The sequence below is a fragment of the Apium graveolens genome, chromosome 4 (assembly GCF_009905375.1).
Source record: "Apium graveolens cultivar Ventura chromosome 4, ASM990537v1, whole genome shotgun sequence".
In the NCBI taxonomy this organism is placed as follows: Eukaryota; Viridiplantae; Streptophyta; class Magnoliopsida; order Apiales; family Apiaceae; genus Apium; species Apium graveolens.
The window spans coordinates 276,754,515-276,774,712 of record NC_133650.1 but is presented as its reverse complement, the minus strand read 5'-3'; the positions used below and the strand labels follow the sequence as shown (position 1 = coordinate 276,774,712).

The 20,198-nt window shown below is 37.0% G+C and overlaps 3 protein-coding genes across 3 annotated transcripts; all 3 read left to right on the top strand.

Moving 5' to 3' along the window:
• Window positions 1-46: 46 nt before the first annotated feature.
• On the top strand, window positions 47-993 carry LOC141719682 (uncharacterized). Its single transcript, XM_074522059.1, has 2 exons — window positions 47-391; window positions 454-993. Exons 1-2 carry the CDS (start codon window positions 47-49, stop codon window positions 991-993), a joined length of 885 nt encoding a protein of 294 aa, XP_074378160.1.
• Window positions 994-999: 6 nt separating this feature from the next.
• Window positions 1,000-1,374, top strand: LOC141719681 (uncharacterized). Its single transcript, XM_074522058.1, has one exon. The coding sequence runs from the start codon at window positions 1,000-1,002 to the stop codon at window positions 1,372-1,374; it is 375 nt and encodes a 124-aa protein (XP_074378159.1).
• Window positions 1,375-13,336: 11,962 nt separating this feature from the next.
• On the top strand, window positions 13,337-13,708 carry LOC141719679 (uncharacterized). Its single transcript, XM_074522057.1, has one exon. The coding sequence runs from the start codon at window positions 13,337-13,339 to the stop codon at window positions 13,706-13,708; it is 372 nt and encodes a 123-aa protein (XP_074378158.1).
• Window positions 13,709-20,198: the final 6,490 nt, after the last annotated feature.

Sequence of the window (20,198 nt, the reverse complement as noted above, 5' to 3'; positions counted from 1 at the left end):
TGAGGAAGCTTTTAGGAAAATCAAGGAACAACTGGGGAACCCTTCTATGTTGTCAAAACCATTAGATGGAGAATCCCTAATCCTATACCTTGCAGTTTCTGAGTATTCAATTAGCGCTGTGCTAGTAAGGGAAGAAGACGTGCAACTGCCGGTATATTATGTGAGCAAACGATTGCACGATGCTGAAACTCGCTATACGAGTATGGAGAAGCTGGTTTATGCCTTGATCTTTGCGTCAAGAAAGCTACGTCCATACTTCCAGGCCCATAGAATTGAAGTTCGTACAGCATATCCTCTGCGACAGGTCCTTCACAAGCCAAAATCATCAGGGAAAATGTTGAAATGGGCTTTAGAGTTGGGACAGTTTGACTTGGAATACATGCCCCGTACGGCAATTAAGGGACAAACCTTAGCCGATTTCTTGTTGAATTTGATTTTACGGTTGATGATAAGGCTTTGGCGGTGCTGCATCCCCCTCATACTGAGAAATCTTTAGAAGAGTTTCCACATCCCTGGTGGATATTGCATGTGGATGGGGCGGTTAACAATGGAGGAGTGGGCGCAGGTATAGTACTCGTGTCTCCGGAAGGCCATCATCTGATGAGTGCAATTCACTTCAAATTTTATGCAACGAATAATGATGCGGAATATGAAGCATTGATCAATGGCCTGGAGATCGCTTTGCAAATGGGAGTGCAGAACCTAATTGCAAAGAGCGACTCAGAGTTGGTGGTAAACCAGGTGAATGGGGGGTTTCAAGCTCGAGGTCCGCGGACGGAATTGTACCTGAGGTGCACGCAGCGCCTGATTGGAAAATTCAAAGAGGTAAGGCTGGAATGTGTGCCGCGGGAAAAGAACAGCAACGCGGATGCCCTGGAAAAAATGGGATCCCAGCAGGAGGTTGTGTTGTTGGGATCTATACCCTTAGAAATCCAGGAAATTCCTAGAATCCTAGAGGTAGAGGCGATGCAAGTAGATGAGGCTCCCAAGTAAACATGGATGACGACCATTCTTGCCTACATTCACAAGGGAGCACTTCCCGAAGATAAGTCCAAGGCTCGACGGGTCCGCTACCAGGCTGCAAGGTATGTGATGTATGATAAAGTTCTGTATAAGAGAGGCTTCAATCAACCGTTGCTCAGATATGTCGATGAAGAAGAAGGGAATTACATTTTAAGGGAGGTGCATCAAGGAATTTGTGGTAATCACTCGGGGGGTAACTCGTTGGCGATGAAAATTTTGTGCCAAGGGTACTATTGGCCTATGATGAAAGAAGATGCTGCGAATTTTGTTAGAACATGCGATCGCTGCCAACGCTTTGCAAATTACTCATCTATGCCAGCGAAGCCCCTAACGCCTATGGTAAGTCCATGACCGTTCTCCATGTGGGGGATTGATCTTATTAGAGAACTACCTAAGGCTAAAGGGGATATCAAATATGCAGTGGTCGCGGATGATTACTTTACTAAATGGGCAGAAGCTATGTCGTTGGCAACTATCACCGCGAAGAAAATTAAAGACTTTGTCTTCAACTCTATCATGTGTAGGTTTGGTATTCTTTATAAACTTGTCTCTGACAATGGAAAGCAGTTTGACAGCAAGGAGTTGCGGCAGTTATGTGAGGATCTGAAAATTAAGAAGGAGTTTGCAGCGGTCTATCATCCTCAAGCAATGGGCAAACAGAGGCCGTGAATAAAATAATAAAGCATACCCTTAAGACAAAACTAGAAGAGCGCAAAGGGAATTGGCCTGAAGAACTCCCAAAAGTGATGTGGTCATACAACACTACTCCTGAAAGAGATGTGTCATAAGTCCAATCATGTATGATGATTTAGGAATAACTTTTATGTAATTTGTTTTGATTTCATTAATATTAATAAAAGACTTGTTTTGGTTTTATTGCGGGCTTTATCTATTTAAGTGTTTAAATAAGATATACCATAGTTTAGAGTAAAGCTTTTTATGGATTATGATGAGATCATAATAATGAGACCTAAAAGATGATAACTCTAAACTTAAATATTTCCTGGTCATAGGATTACTAACTGGTAATTAGTAATCCACAAAGATCGGTACATACTATGCTTGCTTCATTATGAAGGATGTCTGTTCTCATAGACATTTATGTGGTGACACTATAGCTAGTATATAGGTGCTTATTATAGAATAAGTTCACTGAACATGACTCACACAGCTGAACAACTGATGGAGTTCACTCACATGTCAGCAGTTGTTCACATAGTGATAGTTGTACAAGTATCCTTAGACTTGAGGTCATCATAGTCATCTTGTGTACACTGAACTATGATTTGGTTTAGTTCTTAGTCTCCAGGGACAATTATAAGGGCTCTACTGGGTATAGGAATTTGTACACGAAGATAGTGTATGATCAATAAAGGATCTACCCCTTCCAGTGAAGGAAGAGAATGTTTAATGCTGATCCACTTATGCTACTTCAGGAATCTCTGGTCAGAGTGAATGAAATTAGAAAGGAGTTTCTAATTTACATTAAATAGAACTAAGCATAGTGAATGGGAAAGCAAATGATTAAATAAGATAGGCTTGACACAAGTTTCATGCCTTGTATTTAATCGTGACATTGCAGGGTAGAAGGAATTGATTGTACGTTAACTACTCACTGAATAGGTTCTTGGTATTCTAAGCAGTGAATTCGTATTATCCGGATAGTCGCGATATGCTGAGAAGTATCCCTCACGATGTAGAATAAATATGATTAATTTATTTAATCATATTTAATGAATTAGAGAATTTATATAAATAATGATAAAATAGTTTTATTATTATTTATTTCTACTACCGGCTTAATATTGAACCTACATGGTCACACCATAAAAGAGAATGATTTAATGGTGGAGAAATTAATTAATAATGGCTAGTAATTATTTATTTGTGAAATAAATAATTAATTAGCAGATTTAATAATTGATTAAATGAGATTTAATTAATTCTTAATATTATTAATTAAGAATTTAATTTTGGAAATTAAATCAAGTGAGAGAATTATTTTTCTAAAGTGTTTAGAAAAGGGATTAATGATTAAAAGGTGTTTTAATTATTAGTTAATTGGTTAATAAGAATAATCAATTAAAGGGTTAATAATAATAATAATATTTTATGGAAAATTTTCAGCTGAAAATTTTGCCTATAAATATACTACTATAAACCCTATTTGCCTCAACCCAAATAATTAACCCTAATTCTAAAGTAGAACAAGAGGGAGACAACTAATTCTCTCAACCTCTTCCTCCTCCATCACATTGTACTCTTGGTGGATACCGGTGGAGTGCTTCACACTTGAGAAGCAGCTGCTAGGGATTTCCGTTCATCGTTCTTGGATCTCTATTAAAGACCTCCATCTTTCCATTAACGTAAAACTTCTTAAGGTAAACACACTGAACTACGAATTAAATATGATTTTTCGCATGGATCCTGCGGAGGGTTTCGGTTTTTTTTAAGATTTAAATTTACGTTTTCGTTGCGTTTATGTGCTAAAAACCCTTCAATGGCATCAGAGCTACTTGCGAAAAGTTTTTAATTCGTTTATCTGTTTAACTATTTTCGATATATGAGCATGTACGTGATTCGCCATGATTTGATGTTGATATAATATGCTTATATATGTATGGTTTTGAATATATGATATTCATGTGAGTTGTATAATGATAAGATGATTATGTAATCTGTATATATACTGATATATACATGATTTATGTTTGTTCTAATTATGAGAATCATATTAGATACGGATTCTGAATTGGTTGCTGCAGATTTGCTGAAATCTGGGTCTGGTGTCCGATTTACGCAAACGAATACCCTATTCCATAGGTAAACGAGCGTCTGAACAAAACTGATAGCATAAGCTATCAACGACTCGTCTGTAAGGCGTTTGACGTCGTTTACTGCCTGTAAACAGTGATTCTTGTTTTTCTGATTTGATTCTGATTTTTCTGATTTTTGTCATATTTTTTTTTATGATTAGATCATGGATAATATGATATGTTAAGATCAAATTATGTGTTTTAACATGCTTTTATGTGTTGTATGAGCATGGTGGATGGTTATGGCCTTTCGACCTTAGTGTAATGGTTTTGGTTTTGTTTTTAAATATGACTTGCATGTCGTCAATATTTGTAATCATAAATCTTGAATGTAACTCGAGTTATTCTTGTAAGTTCATTAGATTAGTTTTACTTTCAATCATGTATGTAATTGAAGACTCAAGAAGGCTATCCGATGGAGGTGATACAAAGAAGAAGATGAGGCATACAAGAAGTCTAAACAAAGAAGAAGACTTATGTAATAAATAGTTGTATTTATTTCCATCACCATATTAGATTGACCTTGATCTTTATCATGAGCTTGATAAAGATCACATAGGATGGGGCCATAACCAAACACATTTACTTTATTGCACTTTACATTTACTTGTTTATTTAATTATATATATGAGATATATGCCTATGTTTACCTTGCGATGATAGATTTAGGTGAACTTAAATCAATATAAGGCGTGCTCTAGAAAATCTAGAATAGGAATCGTTTCTTGCCTTAACAATAATATTATGAATACAATCATGAGATTCTTGTGTTTATGAAACACGTAATTAAATATGAATTTTCAATATTGAGAGAAAGGATGATTCTGTCAAAAGCAGATTTCTATCTGTAAGAAAGGGGTATTAAGTGACGACTCTTGACAATGCTCCCCCCGATCTGGGAATCATCACTACAAGAAAATTGATATTTATCTACCAATAAATTATCTACCAATATATAATGGTAGGTAATAATAACTTTTACCTGCTAATAGGTGTTAGTAGACAAATATTAGTAGATAAAGCGCAAATATTTAAAAAACAAGTCAATCAGCGAAATCCATGAGCGGGAAAGTTCTATTCCATTGGCGCTTAATTTTCAATCTCAAACACATGGGTGTTTTATTCTTACGTGTATGCTAACGTGTGAAAGCCAATTCCTGTTACATTTTGTAAGTTAATTTTTTATCTAATTTTGTCACCCCATCTAGTATAGCTAATTATGCAGACCATTACCACGTGACACATAGCAAAGCACTACTATTAATAATATAAATGCTCCACTAAATTCTTAAAAATATAAAAAAATTATTCATTTATCTGCATTCCAAAATCAAAAATTAGTATTCGTAGTGTCACTAGTATTTACAACTCGAAAAACTATGAATTTACATAAACATGATAAATTATCAAATATATTTTGTTATACTAGTCCTAAATTACACTTTTACACGTAAATTGAACATAGTTCCGTTTGATTCATTTTTTATATTTGTTTGTAAAATTAAATTTTTACTTAAATGAACCAAATTAAATAATTTTTAAATATAATTATCTTAATTCACAAATTTTAGATTAGATCAACATTTAAAAACAATTTTTATAAAATTAAAGTTAATAAAAAATGAAAAATCATAATAAGTTGGGAAAAAATAAACCAGTAATAACATTCGACTATAAGCTTATAATTTTAAATTCTACTTATAAGTTGTATCAATAAACACTCGTCATAAGTTGTGACGGGTTTATAAGTGACTTCTAAAAGTCATAAGTAACTTATAAGTAAAAGCATAAGTGACTTATAAGTTTGTTGCCGAAGAGATACTTATAGATTTTTATTTACAAATAAAAAATAGAAATTTTCTTACAAAAATATAGTTTGCAAACACATTTAACCTTTTTTATGTATTTATTAAATATAATTAAAATTATTTTTGGTTATATTGGATAGTGCATTTGGTAAAAGCTAGTTGCATCTACATATATTTGATTATAAAATTGTATTTTATAAATTAAAATTTTTTAGACCATTTTTTTGGAAAATTAAAACAAACGTGTTTGAAAAACAACCTTAAAATAAAACCATAAGCTAAATAAAATAAAATATCAATTTTCATTGTATTCCAGTCTTTGGCGCCAAGTAAAAAGCTAAAGTTCCCGGTCAAATGTTTCAAAAAATTTGACTTAGCGATTAATCAGCAGATAATGGAGACTCCCCCCTTTACGTGGTTTTGACAGTTATGTAAAATACTAAACGCTCAATAAACATCATTTTACAAATTCATCTATGTTTCTCTCTTTATTAGTTTCTCTCTCTCTCTCTCTCCCTCTCTCTCTGTTTTTGATGCTCTCTCTCTCAAATTGTATATCCCTTCATCTATGTTTAGCTATGGTGCCTTAGAAATTATCACAAAGTTTAGCTATGTTAATTTTTTGTCTCTTTAGGACTGTTTTTGTAGGAAAGACTATCTATTATAATCAGCCTAGTCAAATTTTTTTATCAATTATAATTTTGATTATCAAGCTTGTTCATATTACTGTGAGCTGCATTTATCCCTTGACATTTTATATGTGAGCACTTTCTTTCCAGTGACCTTTAGAGCTTTTAAATTGAATTTTTTTGGGGGGGGGAATGTAGGATCTTATTGCGTATGGTGTAGGATCTAGTTGGGTTTGATGGAGAAATGAACTTTAGTTAGTAGTCATTGAGGGTAGAATGATTTATATATCAAGGCACCCTTTTGCAATTTTTCTAATTAATTATTTAATTGATTTATGTGCAGAATGAAGTTTGTTGCATGACTCGAGCATCACAAGGTGCATGCTCTATTTTTTTGCCTTCATGAATCACTGATATTAATTTTATAATATTTAATCTTTTTATTTTTGCATTTTATGTGTTCTACTTTTCAATTATTTCTTTTAATTTTCTAATTCTGCAATTCTAGAATGTGGTCCTGTAAATATAGTTTCGGCACTATGTAAATGTTTTTTGCATTCTGCATTCGATTTAATTATTTTTTTATAACATGTTGTTACTATCTTTTTGACTGTTTTCTTCTTGATAAATTTGTTATCAGGATTCAATACAATACAGTTTGGGGGACCTAAGATTTCTGATGTTTTGGCCGAAAAAACTAAGTGTGCAACTTTGCATAACTGAGAGCACATATTTTAAATATCCAATATAACCAAGTCACTCGAGAGATGGTTCGACAATTAATTGAAGCCAATGAAAAGCTTTTTAAAGAATCGACTTCCGGTGCCACTTCCGGTGCCATGAAGCCAATACGGAAGCTCCAACAACTTTGATAACTCTTACTGCATGCATGCAGATATAAGGAGGGTTTTAAACTTCGAAAGTGGAAATGCTATAATAATTACTGTAATTTTGTTAGCAATTGTTTAAATGTTGCAAACTATATCGTTTATGATCTATTTAATTGTGTTCTTTAACATTTTGTCAAATTAATCACAAAGTTTATTTTCATTTCTTTCAAAATTTATTTTTGTGAGCAAATAAAATCAAATATATATAACAATATTTATACCATTACAAGGATCATTACCCAATACCATGTGGGCCACTTTTGTTTCAACACATCGACCATTATTGGGTGTCATGTGGGTCTCTTTTGTGATGCCACATGGACTACTAGTAAGCCCCCACGTGGACCACTCAAATCTTCACAAGTGTGTTGTCCAAGTGGCGCCACATAAGTTATTGACACATCAGTGGGTGACACATTTTTAATTTTTTGGCAACATGGGCCCCACGTAATATTTAACTACCAATATATATATATATATGTGTAGGTAAAGACTCTTTTTTTACTAACTTTTACCTACCAATTGCTACCAATTTTTTTTTAGTAGGTGAAGTTCTTTATTTACCGATGCAATATATTTATCTACACTTTCAATTGGTAGGTAAATGCCAAATTTCTTGTATTGCATCTGATTATCGATTATTGATTTGAAATATTTAATTTAAATGGAAGAATCTCTTTATAATATGATTATGATTGTAACATAATATAATCCCTCTAAAATTAAATAATATCAAGTAGTAATTGGTCAATGACACAACGGGCTTGTGTCGGTCATAGCCTTCCAATATGGTAGAAAGTTGTTCTTATTTTTAAATCATTGTCGTTTCGTGCTACAGCCGAGGGCTTTGATTTCGAAATAAGAAATACTTGTCTATTACATAGAGATGTGTACATTGAATTAGAATCTAAAGGTCGTTACGTGCTACAGCCGTGGGCCGTTGGAGACTGATTCAATTATATGAAATATTGGGTTAGACTTGACTTAGAATATTGAGTTTGTCGTGCTACAGCCATGACTCAATTATTCAAGAGGCTAAAGATTTATTAGGGAATAACATAAGATGTAATTGATAAGAGTTGTCTGCCTATTGAACATCACATGACGTTTCGTGCTACAGCCGAGGTTGTGTAATGGAATGTAGGATCCCTATTCCCACTAGCATTATGATTGCTTAATTTTCACTTAGGGGTTGTATAAATTAGATAAACTAGTGGGAGCCACTTATGAATAAAGACCCGATTCATATAGTGTCTTGAAATGAAATTGACTATTTGCTAAGTGTTGTTATGTGTTCATCATTTACAGATTTACTATATTCGTTATGTCTTCTGTACTATCACTCCGGAGTATACTGGATGCTCACAAGTTGACTGGACCTAATTTTGTTGACTGGCTTAAAAACTTGAGAATTATTCTCAGGGTTGAGAAGCTGGAATATGTGCTTGACTCACCTAAGCCTACTGAACCTGCTAGCGATGCACATAATGATGAACATGTTGTGTATCGTAAGTGGATAGATGATGCAAATGTTGCCTAATGCATCATGCTATCTTCCATGAACATTGAGCTACAGAAGCAACATGAGCATATGGATGCTCACACTATTCTTATGTATCTACAAGAGTTGTATGATGTGGCAGGGAGGACAACTCGATATGAGATATCGAAGGAACTGTTCGGTTGTAGGACGTCTGAGGGATCATCTGTGAATGACCATGTACTTAAGATGATCAATTTGATTGAACGTCTTGGACAACTTGGTTTTGCCATGGATGGGGAGCTGAGCCAAGATTTGGTCTTGCAATCACTTTCGAGTTCGTTCTCGCAGTTTGTTGTAAACTTTCACATGAATAAGCTGGATGTCAGCCTGCCTGAACTCCACAACATGTTGAAGACTGCGGAATCGAATTTTCCCCCTAAGAAGAGTTCTGTTCTTTTAATTGGTGAAGGTTCCAATCCTAAGAAAAGGAAGAAGAACCCTTCGAAGAAGAAGAAAGTAGGTGAGAAAAACCGGTTCCACCAAAAGCTGAAGACCCCAAGAGCAAAGATGTTTGCTTTCACTGTAACAAGGTGGGGCACTGGAAGAGGAACTGCAAGGTTTACCTTACAGAATTAAAGAAGAAGAAGGGTAGTGAGACTACCATTTCTGATTCAGGTATGTTCATGATCGAAGTTAAATGTCACAAAGTCAAATTTCTACTTGGGTATTAGATACCGCCTATGGTTCTCATATTTGCAATTCGTTGCAGGGACTAAGGAGAAGTAGGACTCTTGAAGAAGAGGAGGTGATTCTACGGATGGGAAATGGAGCAAGAGTTACTGCTGAAGCTGTAGGATCATTTCATTTACATATGCCTACGGGCAAGACTGTTGTTCTAAATAATTGTTATTTTGTTCCCTCGATTGTGAGGAATATTATTTCTATTCCATGTTAGACTTGGCTGGATTTTCATTTGTTATTCAGAATAATAAATGTTCAATTCTTAGAGATAACGTTCTTTATGGAAGTGGTATTTTAAACAATGGTCTGTATGTGACGTAGAGCATAATTTACTACAAATTGAACATACTAATAAAAGAAAAAGGGATGATGAAAATCTCACTTTCTTGTGGCACTGCGGACTTGGACATATTAGTGAAAATAGACTGCGGACATTGCATAAGAAAGGGTTACTTGACCCCATTGATTTTGAATCATATCCTACATGTGAGTCTTGTCTATTGGGTAAAATAACCAAATCTCCATTTAGTGGACATGGAGAGAGGGCTGCAGATTTGCTAGGATTAGTACACACAGATGTATGTGGACCAATCTCTACGCAAGCCATGGGTGGATTTTTATACTTCATTGCTTTCATAGATGATCGATCTAGATTCAGATATGTGTATTTGATGAAACACAAGTCTGAAGCCTTTGAAAAGTTCAAAGAATATAAGTATAAAGTGGAGAAATAAAACAAACATAGTATTATAACTCTTCGATCAGATCGAGATGGTGAATACTTGAATGGAGAGTTTCTAGCTTATCTCAAAGAAAATGGTATAGTCTCCCAGTGGACTCCTCCATATACTCCACAGTTGAATGGGGTATCTGAAAGGAGAAATTGAACTTTGTTAGACATGGTTCGGTCCATGATGAGCTATGCGAATCTTCCAGTATTCCTATGGGGTTATGCATTGGAAACCTCAGCATATTTACTGAATAAGGTGCCTTCCAAATATGTTCCTCAAACTCCATATGACATATGGAAAGAAAGGAAACCAAGTCTTAAACACGTTAAGATTTGGGGATGTCCAACTTATGTCAAGAAAGTTGACCTAGATAAGCTGGAATCTCGATCCGTAAAATGTAATTCTGTGGGATATCCTAAAGAGACTTTAGGGTATTACTTTTACACCGATCATCGGGTGTTTGTCTCCAGATATGCTACCTTCTTGGAAAAGCAGTTTATCCTTGAAGGAAACAGTGGGAGCAAAATTGAACTTGATGAAGTTCAAGAAGCACAAACTACTACGGATCAAGTGGAAACACATGTTCAGACTGAACAACCTTCTATGGAATAGCTCATTCGTAGGTCAGGGAGAGTGTCTCGCCAACCTGAGAGGTATTATGGCCTTGTCATTGAGAATAACAATGAGTTGTCAATCATTGATGATGACGACCCTGTGACCTATAATGAGGCTATTAGTAGTGTTGACTCAGAGAAATGGCATAGTGCCATGAAATCTGAAATGGAATCTATGTATACCAACCAAGTATGGACTCTGGTTGAGGCGCCTGAAGATGTTAAGCCTATTGGGTGCAAGTGGGTATACAAAAGAAAGATTGGAGCAGATGGGCAGGTGGAGACCTATAAGGCCAGGCTCGTGGCAAAAGGATTCAGACAAAGGCAAGGGATTGACTTTGATGAAACTTTTTTTTGCCTGTAGCCCTGTTAAAATCAATTCGTATTTTGCTTGCGATTGCTGCTTACTACGACTATGCGATCTGGTAAATGGACATGAAAACGGCCTTCCTCAATGGGAAACTTGAAGAGGAAGTGTATATGACACAACCAGAGGGTTTTCATTCCAAGGGAAATGAACACCTAGTGTGTAAGCTGCTGCGAACCATATATGGTTTAAAGCAAGCTTCTCGGAGATGGAACATCCGTTTTGATGAGACAATCAAAGAGTTTGGTTTTATCAAAAACATAGATGAACCATGTGTCTACAAAAAGGTTAGTGGGAGTGCGGTAACATTTCTTGTATTATATTGAAAGAGGAGACGTCAAGAGAGTTGACACACATAACAACGTAGCAGACCCATTCACAAAGCCACTTTCTCAAAGTCACTTTGATCGTCATAAAGACAAGATAAGTATTAGACACCAGAGTAATTGGCTTTAGTACAAGTGGGAGATTGAAAGAGATGTGTCCCAAGTCCAATCATGTATGATGATTTAGGAATAACTTTTATGTAATCTGTTTTGATTTCATTAATATTAATAAAAGACTTGTTTTGGTTTTATTATGGGCTTTATCTATTTAAGTGTTTAAATAAGATATACCATAATTTTTAGAGTAAATCTTTTTATGGATTATGATGAGATCATAATAATGAGACCTAAAAGATGATAACTCTAAACTTAAATATTTTCTGGTCATAGGATTACTAATTGGTAACTAGTAATCCGCAAAGATCGGTACATACTATGCTTGCTTCATTATGAAGGATGTCTGTTCTCATAGACATTTGTGTGGTGACACTATAGCTAGTATGTAGGTGCTTATTATAGAATAAGTTCACTGAACATGACTCACACAGCTGAACAACTGATGGAGTTCACTCACGTGTCAGCAGTTGTTCACATAGTGATAGTTGTACAAGTATCCTTAGACTTGAGGTCATCATAGTCATTTTGTGTACACTGAACTATGATTTGGTTTAGTTCTTAGTCTCCAGGGAAAATTATAAGGGCTCTAATGGGTATAGGAATTTGTACACGAAGATAGTGTATGATCAATAAAGGATCTACCCCTTCCAGTGAAGGAAGAGAATGTTCAATGCTGATCCACTTATGCTAGTTCAGGAATCTATGGCCAGAGTGAATGAAATTAGAAAGGAGTTTCTAATTTACATTAAATAGAACTAAGCATAGTGAATGGGAAAGTAAATGATTAAATAAGATAGGCTTGACACAAGTTCCATGCCTTGTATTTAATCGTGACATTGCAGGGTAGAAGGAATTGATTGTACGGTAACTACTCACTGAATAGGTTCTTGGTATTCTAAGCAGTGAATTCGTATTATCCGGATAGTCGCGATATGCTGAGAAGTATCCCTCACGATGTAGAATAAATATGATTAATTTATTTAATCATATTTAATGAATTAGAGAATTTATATAAATAATGATAAAATAGTTTTATTATTATTTATTTCTACCACCGGCTTAATATTGAACCTACATGGTCACACCATAAAAGAGAATGATTTAATGGTGGAGGAATTAATTAATAATGGCTGATAATTATTTATTTGTGAAATAAATAATTAATTAGCAGATTTAATAATTGATTAAATGAGATTTAATTAATTCTTAATATTATTAATTAAGAATTTAATTTTGGAAATTAAATCAAGTGAGAGAATTATTTTTCTAAAGTGTTTAGAAAAGGGATTAATGATTAAAAGGTGTTTTAATTAATAGTTAATTGGTTAATAAGAATAATCAATTAAAGGGTTAATAATAATAATATTTTATGAAAAAATTTCAGCTGAAAATTTTGCCTATAAATATACTATTATAAACCCTATTTGCCTCAACCCAAATAATTAACCCTAATTCTAAAGTAGAACAAGAGGGAGGCAACTAATTCCCTCAACCTCTTCCTCCTCCATCACATTGTACTCTTGGTGGATACCGGTGGAGTGCTTCACACTTGAGGAGCAGCTGCTAGGGATTTTCGTTCATCGTTCTTGTATCGCTATTAAAGACCTCCATCTTTCCATTAACGTAAAATTTCTTAAGGTAAACATACTGAACTACGAATTAAATATTATTTTTTGCATGGATCCTGCGGAGGGTTTCGTCTTTTTTGTAAGATTTAAATTTACGTTTTCGTTGCGTTTATGTGCTAAAAACCCTTCAACTCCAAGGTCTACTACGGGAGAAGCTCCGTATATGCTGGCTTACAGATATGAAGTTATGGTCCCTGTAGAGGTTGGCTCAGGGTCGCTTCGTAGAGATCATTACACGGAAGAAGATGCAGAAGTTAACCAGATGCTTCATTTGGATCTCTTGGAAGAGGTAAGGGAAAACTCTCAGTTAAGGCTTATGGCGTATCAACAACGTGCCTCAAGATATTACAATAAGAAAGTAAAGGGGCAGCTGCTGAAAGTGGGAGATTTGGTACTCAGGAAGGTGATGCCAAACATAAAGAATCCCCAACATGAAGTATTTGGAGCTAATTGGGAAGGACCATATAAGATTAAAGCGATTTTGTGGAAGGGTACTTATCACCTTGAAGATTTGGAAGGAAAGCTGGTTCCGTGAGCATGGAACGCGGAGCATCTTCGGAAGTATTATCAGTAAGGCGCGGCTTTGGCCCCTTAAATATCTTTTTTACATTATATACTTAGGGTTGTGCCCAAATTATAGACTAGAAGCAATAAAATTCCTCTTAGCCTAGGGGGTAGCCGTGGGACTGGTGCACTTCTTGACACTAGAGCGCAGTATTAATAAAAACTTGAAAAAATTCCAAAGGTTGTTTGTTTGATTTATTTGGTTATGTGACGTGTCCTAATCACAGGGCGTGCCCTGAGAATGAGTTCTTTATGTATATTTATAGAGAAAACACTGAAGAAAATCCAAGTAAAAAGGGAAAATAGGACGCGTCTCGGGTGTAAGGATGCGCCCAAGTAATCTTGGTTTATGCTCCTTTAACCTTATGCTCCAACAAATTGACGCGTCCAGCCTGATATGTTAAAAATATTATCTTCAGAAATAAAGGGTAGACGCGTCAAAACACTAGGACGTGCCCCTCATGTGTTGTGCCTTACCTAAATACAAAGGTACAGTATGATATCGTGTTTGGGAAAAATATACCATCCAGAAAATTCAAAACAGTCTAAGTAAAGGGATTAATGAAGAAGCGTCCAAGCAGCATGACGCGTCCTATGGCGCATGAGGCTGGAATAGAATTAACACATAATAAAGGAAACAACAGGAAGATCTAAAAGGCGACGCGTCCTTAGCTTAGAACGCGCCCAATATAGGTCAACAAGATGGTCAGAAAAACACAACATGCATGGAGATAATTAAAGGAGAGAAATTTTATAAAAAGTGCAAGTAAACGGAGTTCAAAGATAATCATTACAACTTGCAAGGCTTGAAAGGGCCTGCACCCTTAAAGTAGTTCAGATAAAAACTGCACGAATAAACATAAGACGCGCCCTAAGCAGGAGGCGCATCCTGGGGCTTGTCCTGGTTTCTGGAGGGGGAGGCTGAGTCTGAAGTGGAGAAGGCGCTGGGGACGCGTCATTTTCTTCCAGGCCAATGATGATTCTCTTGTTTCTGATGGAGTCTGCAGCTCTGATTCTGAAATCATTTACCCACTTCTGGGTGTCCTCATCGAACTTAGAAAAAGTATACTCTGGGTCATTGGCTATGAACCCGGAATACCACTCTTCAAAGCCAGCTGCAAAACCATTCTGGTAAACCAATGTTTTCTCTTCCTTCCATCCATGTAACCTATCATCGTTTAAAGTGTCCAGCTCCAGTTGCATGGTGGAATTCAAGGATACAACATTCTCCATGGCCTTCTCCACAGAGGTAACATTACCTTCCAGAAGCGCCTTCTCACCCTCAAGACACGTCATGTCTTCCTGTAGCCGCTTGATCTCAGCATCTTTCTCTTGGATGAGCAAAGTAATGTTCCTTACCAAAAGTTTGATCTTGTCTTCAGCCTGACTTTTTGCAGTGTCAGTGACAGCAAGACGTGCCCTGAGTCTAGCAGCCATGTTGGCACTTTGCCTAGCGTGTAAGTGGAGCTCGGTTGCGGCTCTCACCATGGCTTGCTCTGTTTGTTCTTCTGACCTGAAAGTCCAGCCTCGAACTTCATCTTCAGTAAAGTCGCCAGCTGAGAACGTGCCCAGATATCTGAGAACAAAGGATTGCTCATCTGGAATTGTCTTCTGACGCTTTAAGGGCGCGTCCTCCTTAGCAGGAATGTCCAACACTGTAGTGTCAATGATTTTTAGTGGAGGGGGAGGAGTGACAGCAAGCAAGGGGTCTTTGACCTTTGGATCAGGCTTAAAGGGAGTTTGCTTCCTGGCTCTCAGCTTTTTGGTGGCCCCAATAACAAATCCTTTTGGAAGATAGGTCATATATGTGACATAAACATGGGAAAACGATTAGCCGAGTAATGTAGACGCGTCATGTGTGGTATGGCATACCCTGTGAAAACTATGTAATGCAACAATATTATAAGGGATGCTAAGACGCGTCCTGATAGTAAGACGCGCCGAGAACAGAATTTATAGATTGTCAATACATATTTATGTCAAGTAAAGTGCATGTAAAGGCATGAAGAATGCATGTATATATGTCAAACAAGGCGACGATGACGCGTCCTAACCATATGACGCGTCCTATCTAAAGGACACATCAACTATAACATGGACTATGAGGAAAGTATAAGTAACAAACTAACAACATCAGTCATGAATATTATAAGAGGACGCGCCCTAATACTAAGGTGCGCCCAAAGCAAAAATACGGATATGGGAAACATCTGCAAATCAGATTAAGTTAAATTTATGCATGGCGAACATATGCATGACGCGTCATAAACGAAGGACGCGTCTTAATGATTTTTACCTTGCTCTAAATCCACTTGTCTACTAATGTCCAGTTGGACAAGTTCTGTTGTGTTGAGCCCTCTAGCTTTTTCAGAAGCCATTAGCATGGGTTTTTCATTATAAAAATCACGGTATTTACAAATGGAACCAACCCTTGCAGATAAAGCCCCAATCTTTTTTAGATTGGCCTCCGTTATTATATCCTTAAGGTTAAAATGCTTCTCAGCATACTTCAACACCTTCTCTGCTCTCTTTTTCTTTCTTTCTGTCAGCTCTTTCTGAGTTCCTTTATCTAAGAAAGAGAGATGAGGGTTACAAAAGGGAAAAAGAGAAGGAAAACAAAAGAGAAGACGCGTCCTGTAGAAGGGGATGCGTCCTAGATGTCGCACTTACTTGGCTCGAAGTTAAAACGAACGCGAGCCCTTTTGACATCATAGATATAGAAAAATGGCTCATTTCACTCTCGTTCGTGGCTGATCTTTCCCTCATCAAACCCTTTATTGTTCAACCATTTGTTGACAACCAAGAAGTGGTAGCCTGGGATAGACTTCCTGATGTTGAAGAAATAGTTGAATTCTTTCATGGAGGGCGCGCCCAACCTTAAATTATGATACATAATGTACAATGCCCATACTAGTTTGTATGAGTTTGGGGACAGTTGGACTAGAGCCATATCATACCACTTCAGAATTTTCTTGATGTACGGGCGCAAGGGTGCGCCCACACCCAGGGAAATGAGCTTTGGAGTGAGGACCATTCTTGGGATCCTTAGATTCTCCATGTTAAAGATGTGGGGTCTCATCATCCTAAGAGGACGCGCCCAGATGCCTTCCATGTCATAATACTTCATCGTCCAACCAATCTCCAAATTTGTTGCAGTAGATTTCATGCCAACACAGGCTAATTTGTTTTCCCTTTTCCTCCAAACATTCTTCTATGTCTCAGGGAGGTCTCCTAGCTCTTTTCAATCGAAATCGAGCTCTACATCGCTTGGCTCCCAATGCTCTAATGGGGAGACAGACTGTTGAGTGGAGATGGGGTACTTGTCAGGTTGAGGGATTCTCTTCCCAAATTCACCCTCACTATGAGGTGAGGGCGCATCCTCAACATGAGACACGTGCCTGGCTGGAGATGTTGCTTGAGCAGGAGACGCGTCCTCATCAGAAACAATCATGTGTGAGGGCTGTTGGCTGGTTGTGGGGACAATCTCATCATCCGACCAATCTTTGATGGCCGACCTAGTATTGAGAATTGAAGTTCTTTTGCGCTTTAATTTTCTTCTTTTCATCCTGGCGCTTATAGGGACATGATCCTGAGAGTCAGAACTGGAGTCTGCCATGATCGAGGATTTTAATTTGAGAGACTCGAAGACGCGTGCTTCTGTCTCAAGAAAGGGAGTATCCTATGAAAGTCGGATGGATGGGGATCGAAAGAAAGTAGAGGAGGAGAGTAGACCCCTATACGCTTGTTGAGAGCCTTAAAAGGATGAAAAGGAGAAGAAGACGCGTCCTCCAGCTGAAATAAGAAGAAGAAAATTTTGAGGACGCGTCCATGTTTACAAAAGAAAAGATATTGAAAATAATAATATTAATAATAAAGAAAGTGGGAAGAAGGATGCAATAGGAAGGCGCGTCATACGAGTGTGACGCGTCCTGGTGTGGTCGCGTGTACTTCATCTATGCGATAGACAAGCACAAGGACGTGCCCTGCATGGTAGACGCGTCCTAAACTAGCAAAAATATATAAGAATTTTAATTGATTATGAGCGATTTGGGGAAAATTCAATAAAACCCTAGAAACATATACCCAGGAATCAAAGAAGCAAAATATGTTACTTTAATCGATACATTCATATACACACATAATAAAGATGAAGCACAGTTCGTGGGGAAATGAAGTACATGAACAGTTTTTTATCTATTGCAGTCGATTTGCTCGGTGAAATTAAGAAGTAATGAAAGATTTACATACCTTATGAGTTGGGGATTTGATTAAGCTAAGAAAATTGGAGAATAGGCGGAGGAATGACCGGATTCTTTAGCTTAAAACCTCTACTTGAACGGCGGTGATGGTGACAGTTGAGAGAAAGGAGAAATGGTGTGGAAATTTTAATTTTTGAGGTATTTATAGAAAAGGGGATGGCTAACGTGTACACCAGCTGTCACGCAACAATCAATCTTAGGAAAACGAATTTTGGGCGCGTCCAATGTTGAAGACGCGTCCTGATTTTTGACAGATAGGCAATCCGAAATTTTGCTTATGGTTTTAAGTGAAATTCCAATTTTGTTTTCAACTGCAAATGGAATTTGGGGCTAGTTGTTATACCCAAAATTTGGTATGGGATCAATGCTGGTCAAACGCGGACTAATTATAGTCAAACTCGGTATTGCATTGTAAAAGGTGAGGGCGCGTCAATAAATATAGGACGCGCCCAACTTTGAGGGGGTGTTTTATGAAGGATGGTCTTATGATATTAAAGCTTGAATGCACATGATTAGGACAGAACGCACCCAGGCGTTGTGGACGCGTCCACCGTAGTGAAAGTATTTAGTAAATGTGGTCCTTTTGGTAATGAAGGTTGGAGCACGCGCCTAGAGGTCGAGGATGCATCCTGTCTCTATGGAATGTTATGAGAGGTAGTTGATGGAAGAACAATACAGGTTTCATGAAGGTTAGGACGCGCCCAACGTCCTAAGACGCGTCCTATGTGTGGTAAATGCATTCTTAAGGGTGACCTCAGGACAAAGCATCCATGGGAAGGAGCAATGGAGATTATTTTCACTAACGTATTTGTTGCAGGTACTCTTTGAAGAATTCTCTCCTTTAGACGGTCAAGGAGGGGGATTTCCGTGAAGAGCTTGAAGGCCTCCAGGGGTATGCCTGATGATTGAAGGCCTCCTCTTGTATTCAACGGGTGTCCTCGTTGGGGATGCGGGGTTAACTTTGGTGTGTGCTTTGGGAACTCTGTTCTTGTATATAACGGGTGTCCTCGTTGGAGAACTTTGGAGTCATCTTGCACTTTGCACCCAAAAGCTTGGGATCACCTGTCCTGCTATCTGGTGGGTTATTCTCATTCGGGGGACAGGGACGCGTTCGACATTTAGGGTGAACCGTGGCTATACCTGCGTCTGCAAATCAAGGGAGATAGTTGTAGCGGAGTGTTATCCTTGCGCAGGGAGATAACTATCCGGAAAGTCCTACGATTACGGACGAGCCTTGGGCCTTTGCGGTTGGGGCTCATAGTTGGACATTCCTAAAGCTAGCGGAAGATGGATTCTGGATAGGTTTCTACCGGGCCTAGGAATAAGAAGTCTAAGCCCATTAGATTTCTTATTCCCCAAGAACTACGTCAGGCTTGATTCCTATAAAAAGGGTACGTAGGCACATTGAGAGGGGTAAGAAGTTGAGAGCTGATAAGGGAGCCACCACTTACTCTGATCAATCTCAGCCTAAAACAACGACAAACCACCACACACCGCTTGATTTTTCGGCGAAAAACCACCGTCATAGATCTTAATTCCAGCGAGAAATCTCAATCTTTGTTGTTACCAGATTTCTCCGTCAACATAAGTATAAAGTTTTTATAAATTAGATTATTTCAATTGACTTACGCTTCTTAATAATAATAATAATGAAACCTGAATTCAAAGCTACACCAATTAATGCCAAAAAATTTAGTCGACCACCCTATGGCCACACCACCGGACGAAACTCCTAATTAAGTACAACAAAAGGAAAAGATGTCAAATATGCATATATTTTTCATGAATTGAAAAATGGCATTTGATATCCAAGGTTAGTTTCAAAATTTTCCCCACTGCCGTGAGTCTGTGAACTCAACTCCTATAATAGATGTTTATATTATGCAAATTCTTGAACGGGGAAGAAATATATTGGGAAAACTAGTATTATAGGTTTTGATTGATATACAAGTTTTTCTAAAATTAAAATAAGACTTAAATCTATAACTTTTGAATTTTCATATGCAATTTCATGTGATTTGATGTAATTTAATAGAACTTTCGTATAATTCAATAGTAGAACTCTTTTAAAAAAAAACATATCATTGTAACAGGGATCAACTAAATATTCAATAATATATCTTAGATTAGAAAATTGAAAAGTATGAGACATAGTATAATACATAATAGCAATATTAAAATTTGTACTTCATTTTTGTGTAC

Bases quoted from the DNA above. Each gene is read 5' to 3' on its own strand.
- LOC141719682 (XM_074522059.1), top strand. From the start codon at position 47: ATGTTGTCAAAACCATTAGATGGAGAATCCCTAATCCTATACCTTGCA. The intron at 392-453 runs GCAATTAAGGGA...GTTGATGATAAG, and splicing joins TGGAATACATGCCCCGTACG to GCTTTGGCGGTGCTGCATCC.
- LOC141719681 (XM_074522058.1), top strand. From the start codon at position 1,000: ATGACGACCATTCTTGCCTACATTCACAAGGGAGCACTTCCCGAAGAT.
- LOC141719679 (XM_074522057.1), top strand. From the start codon at position 13,337: ATGCTGGCTTACAGATATGAAGTTATGGTCCCTGTAGAGGTTGGCTCA.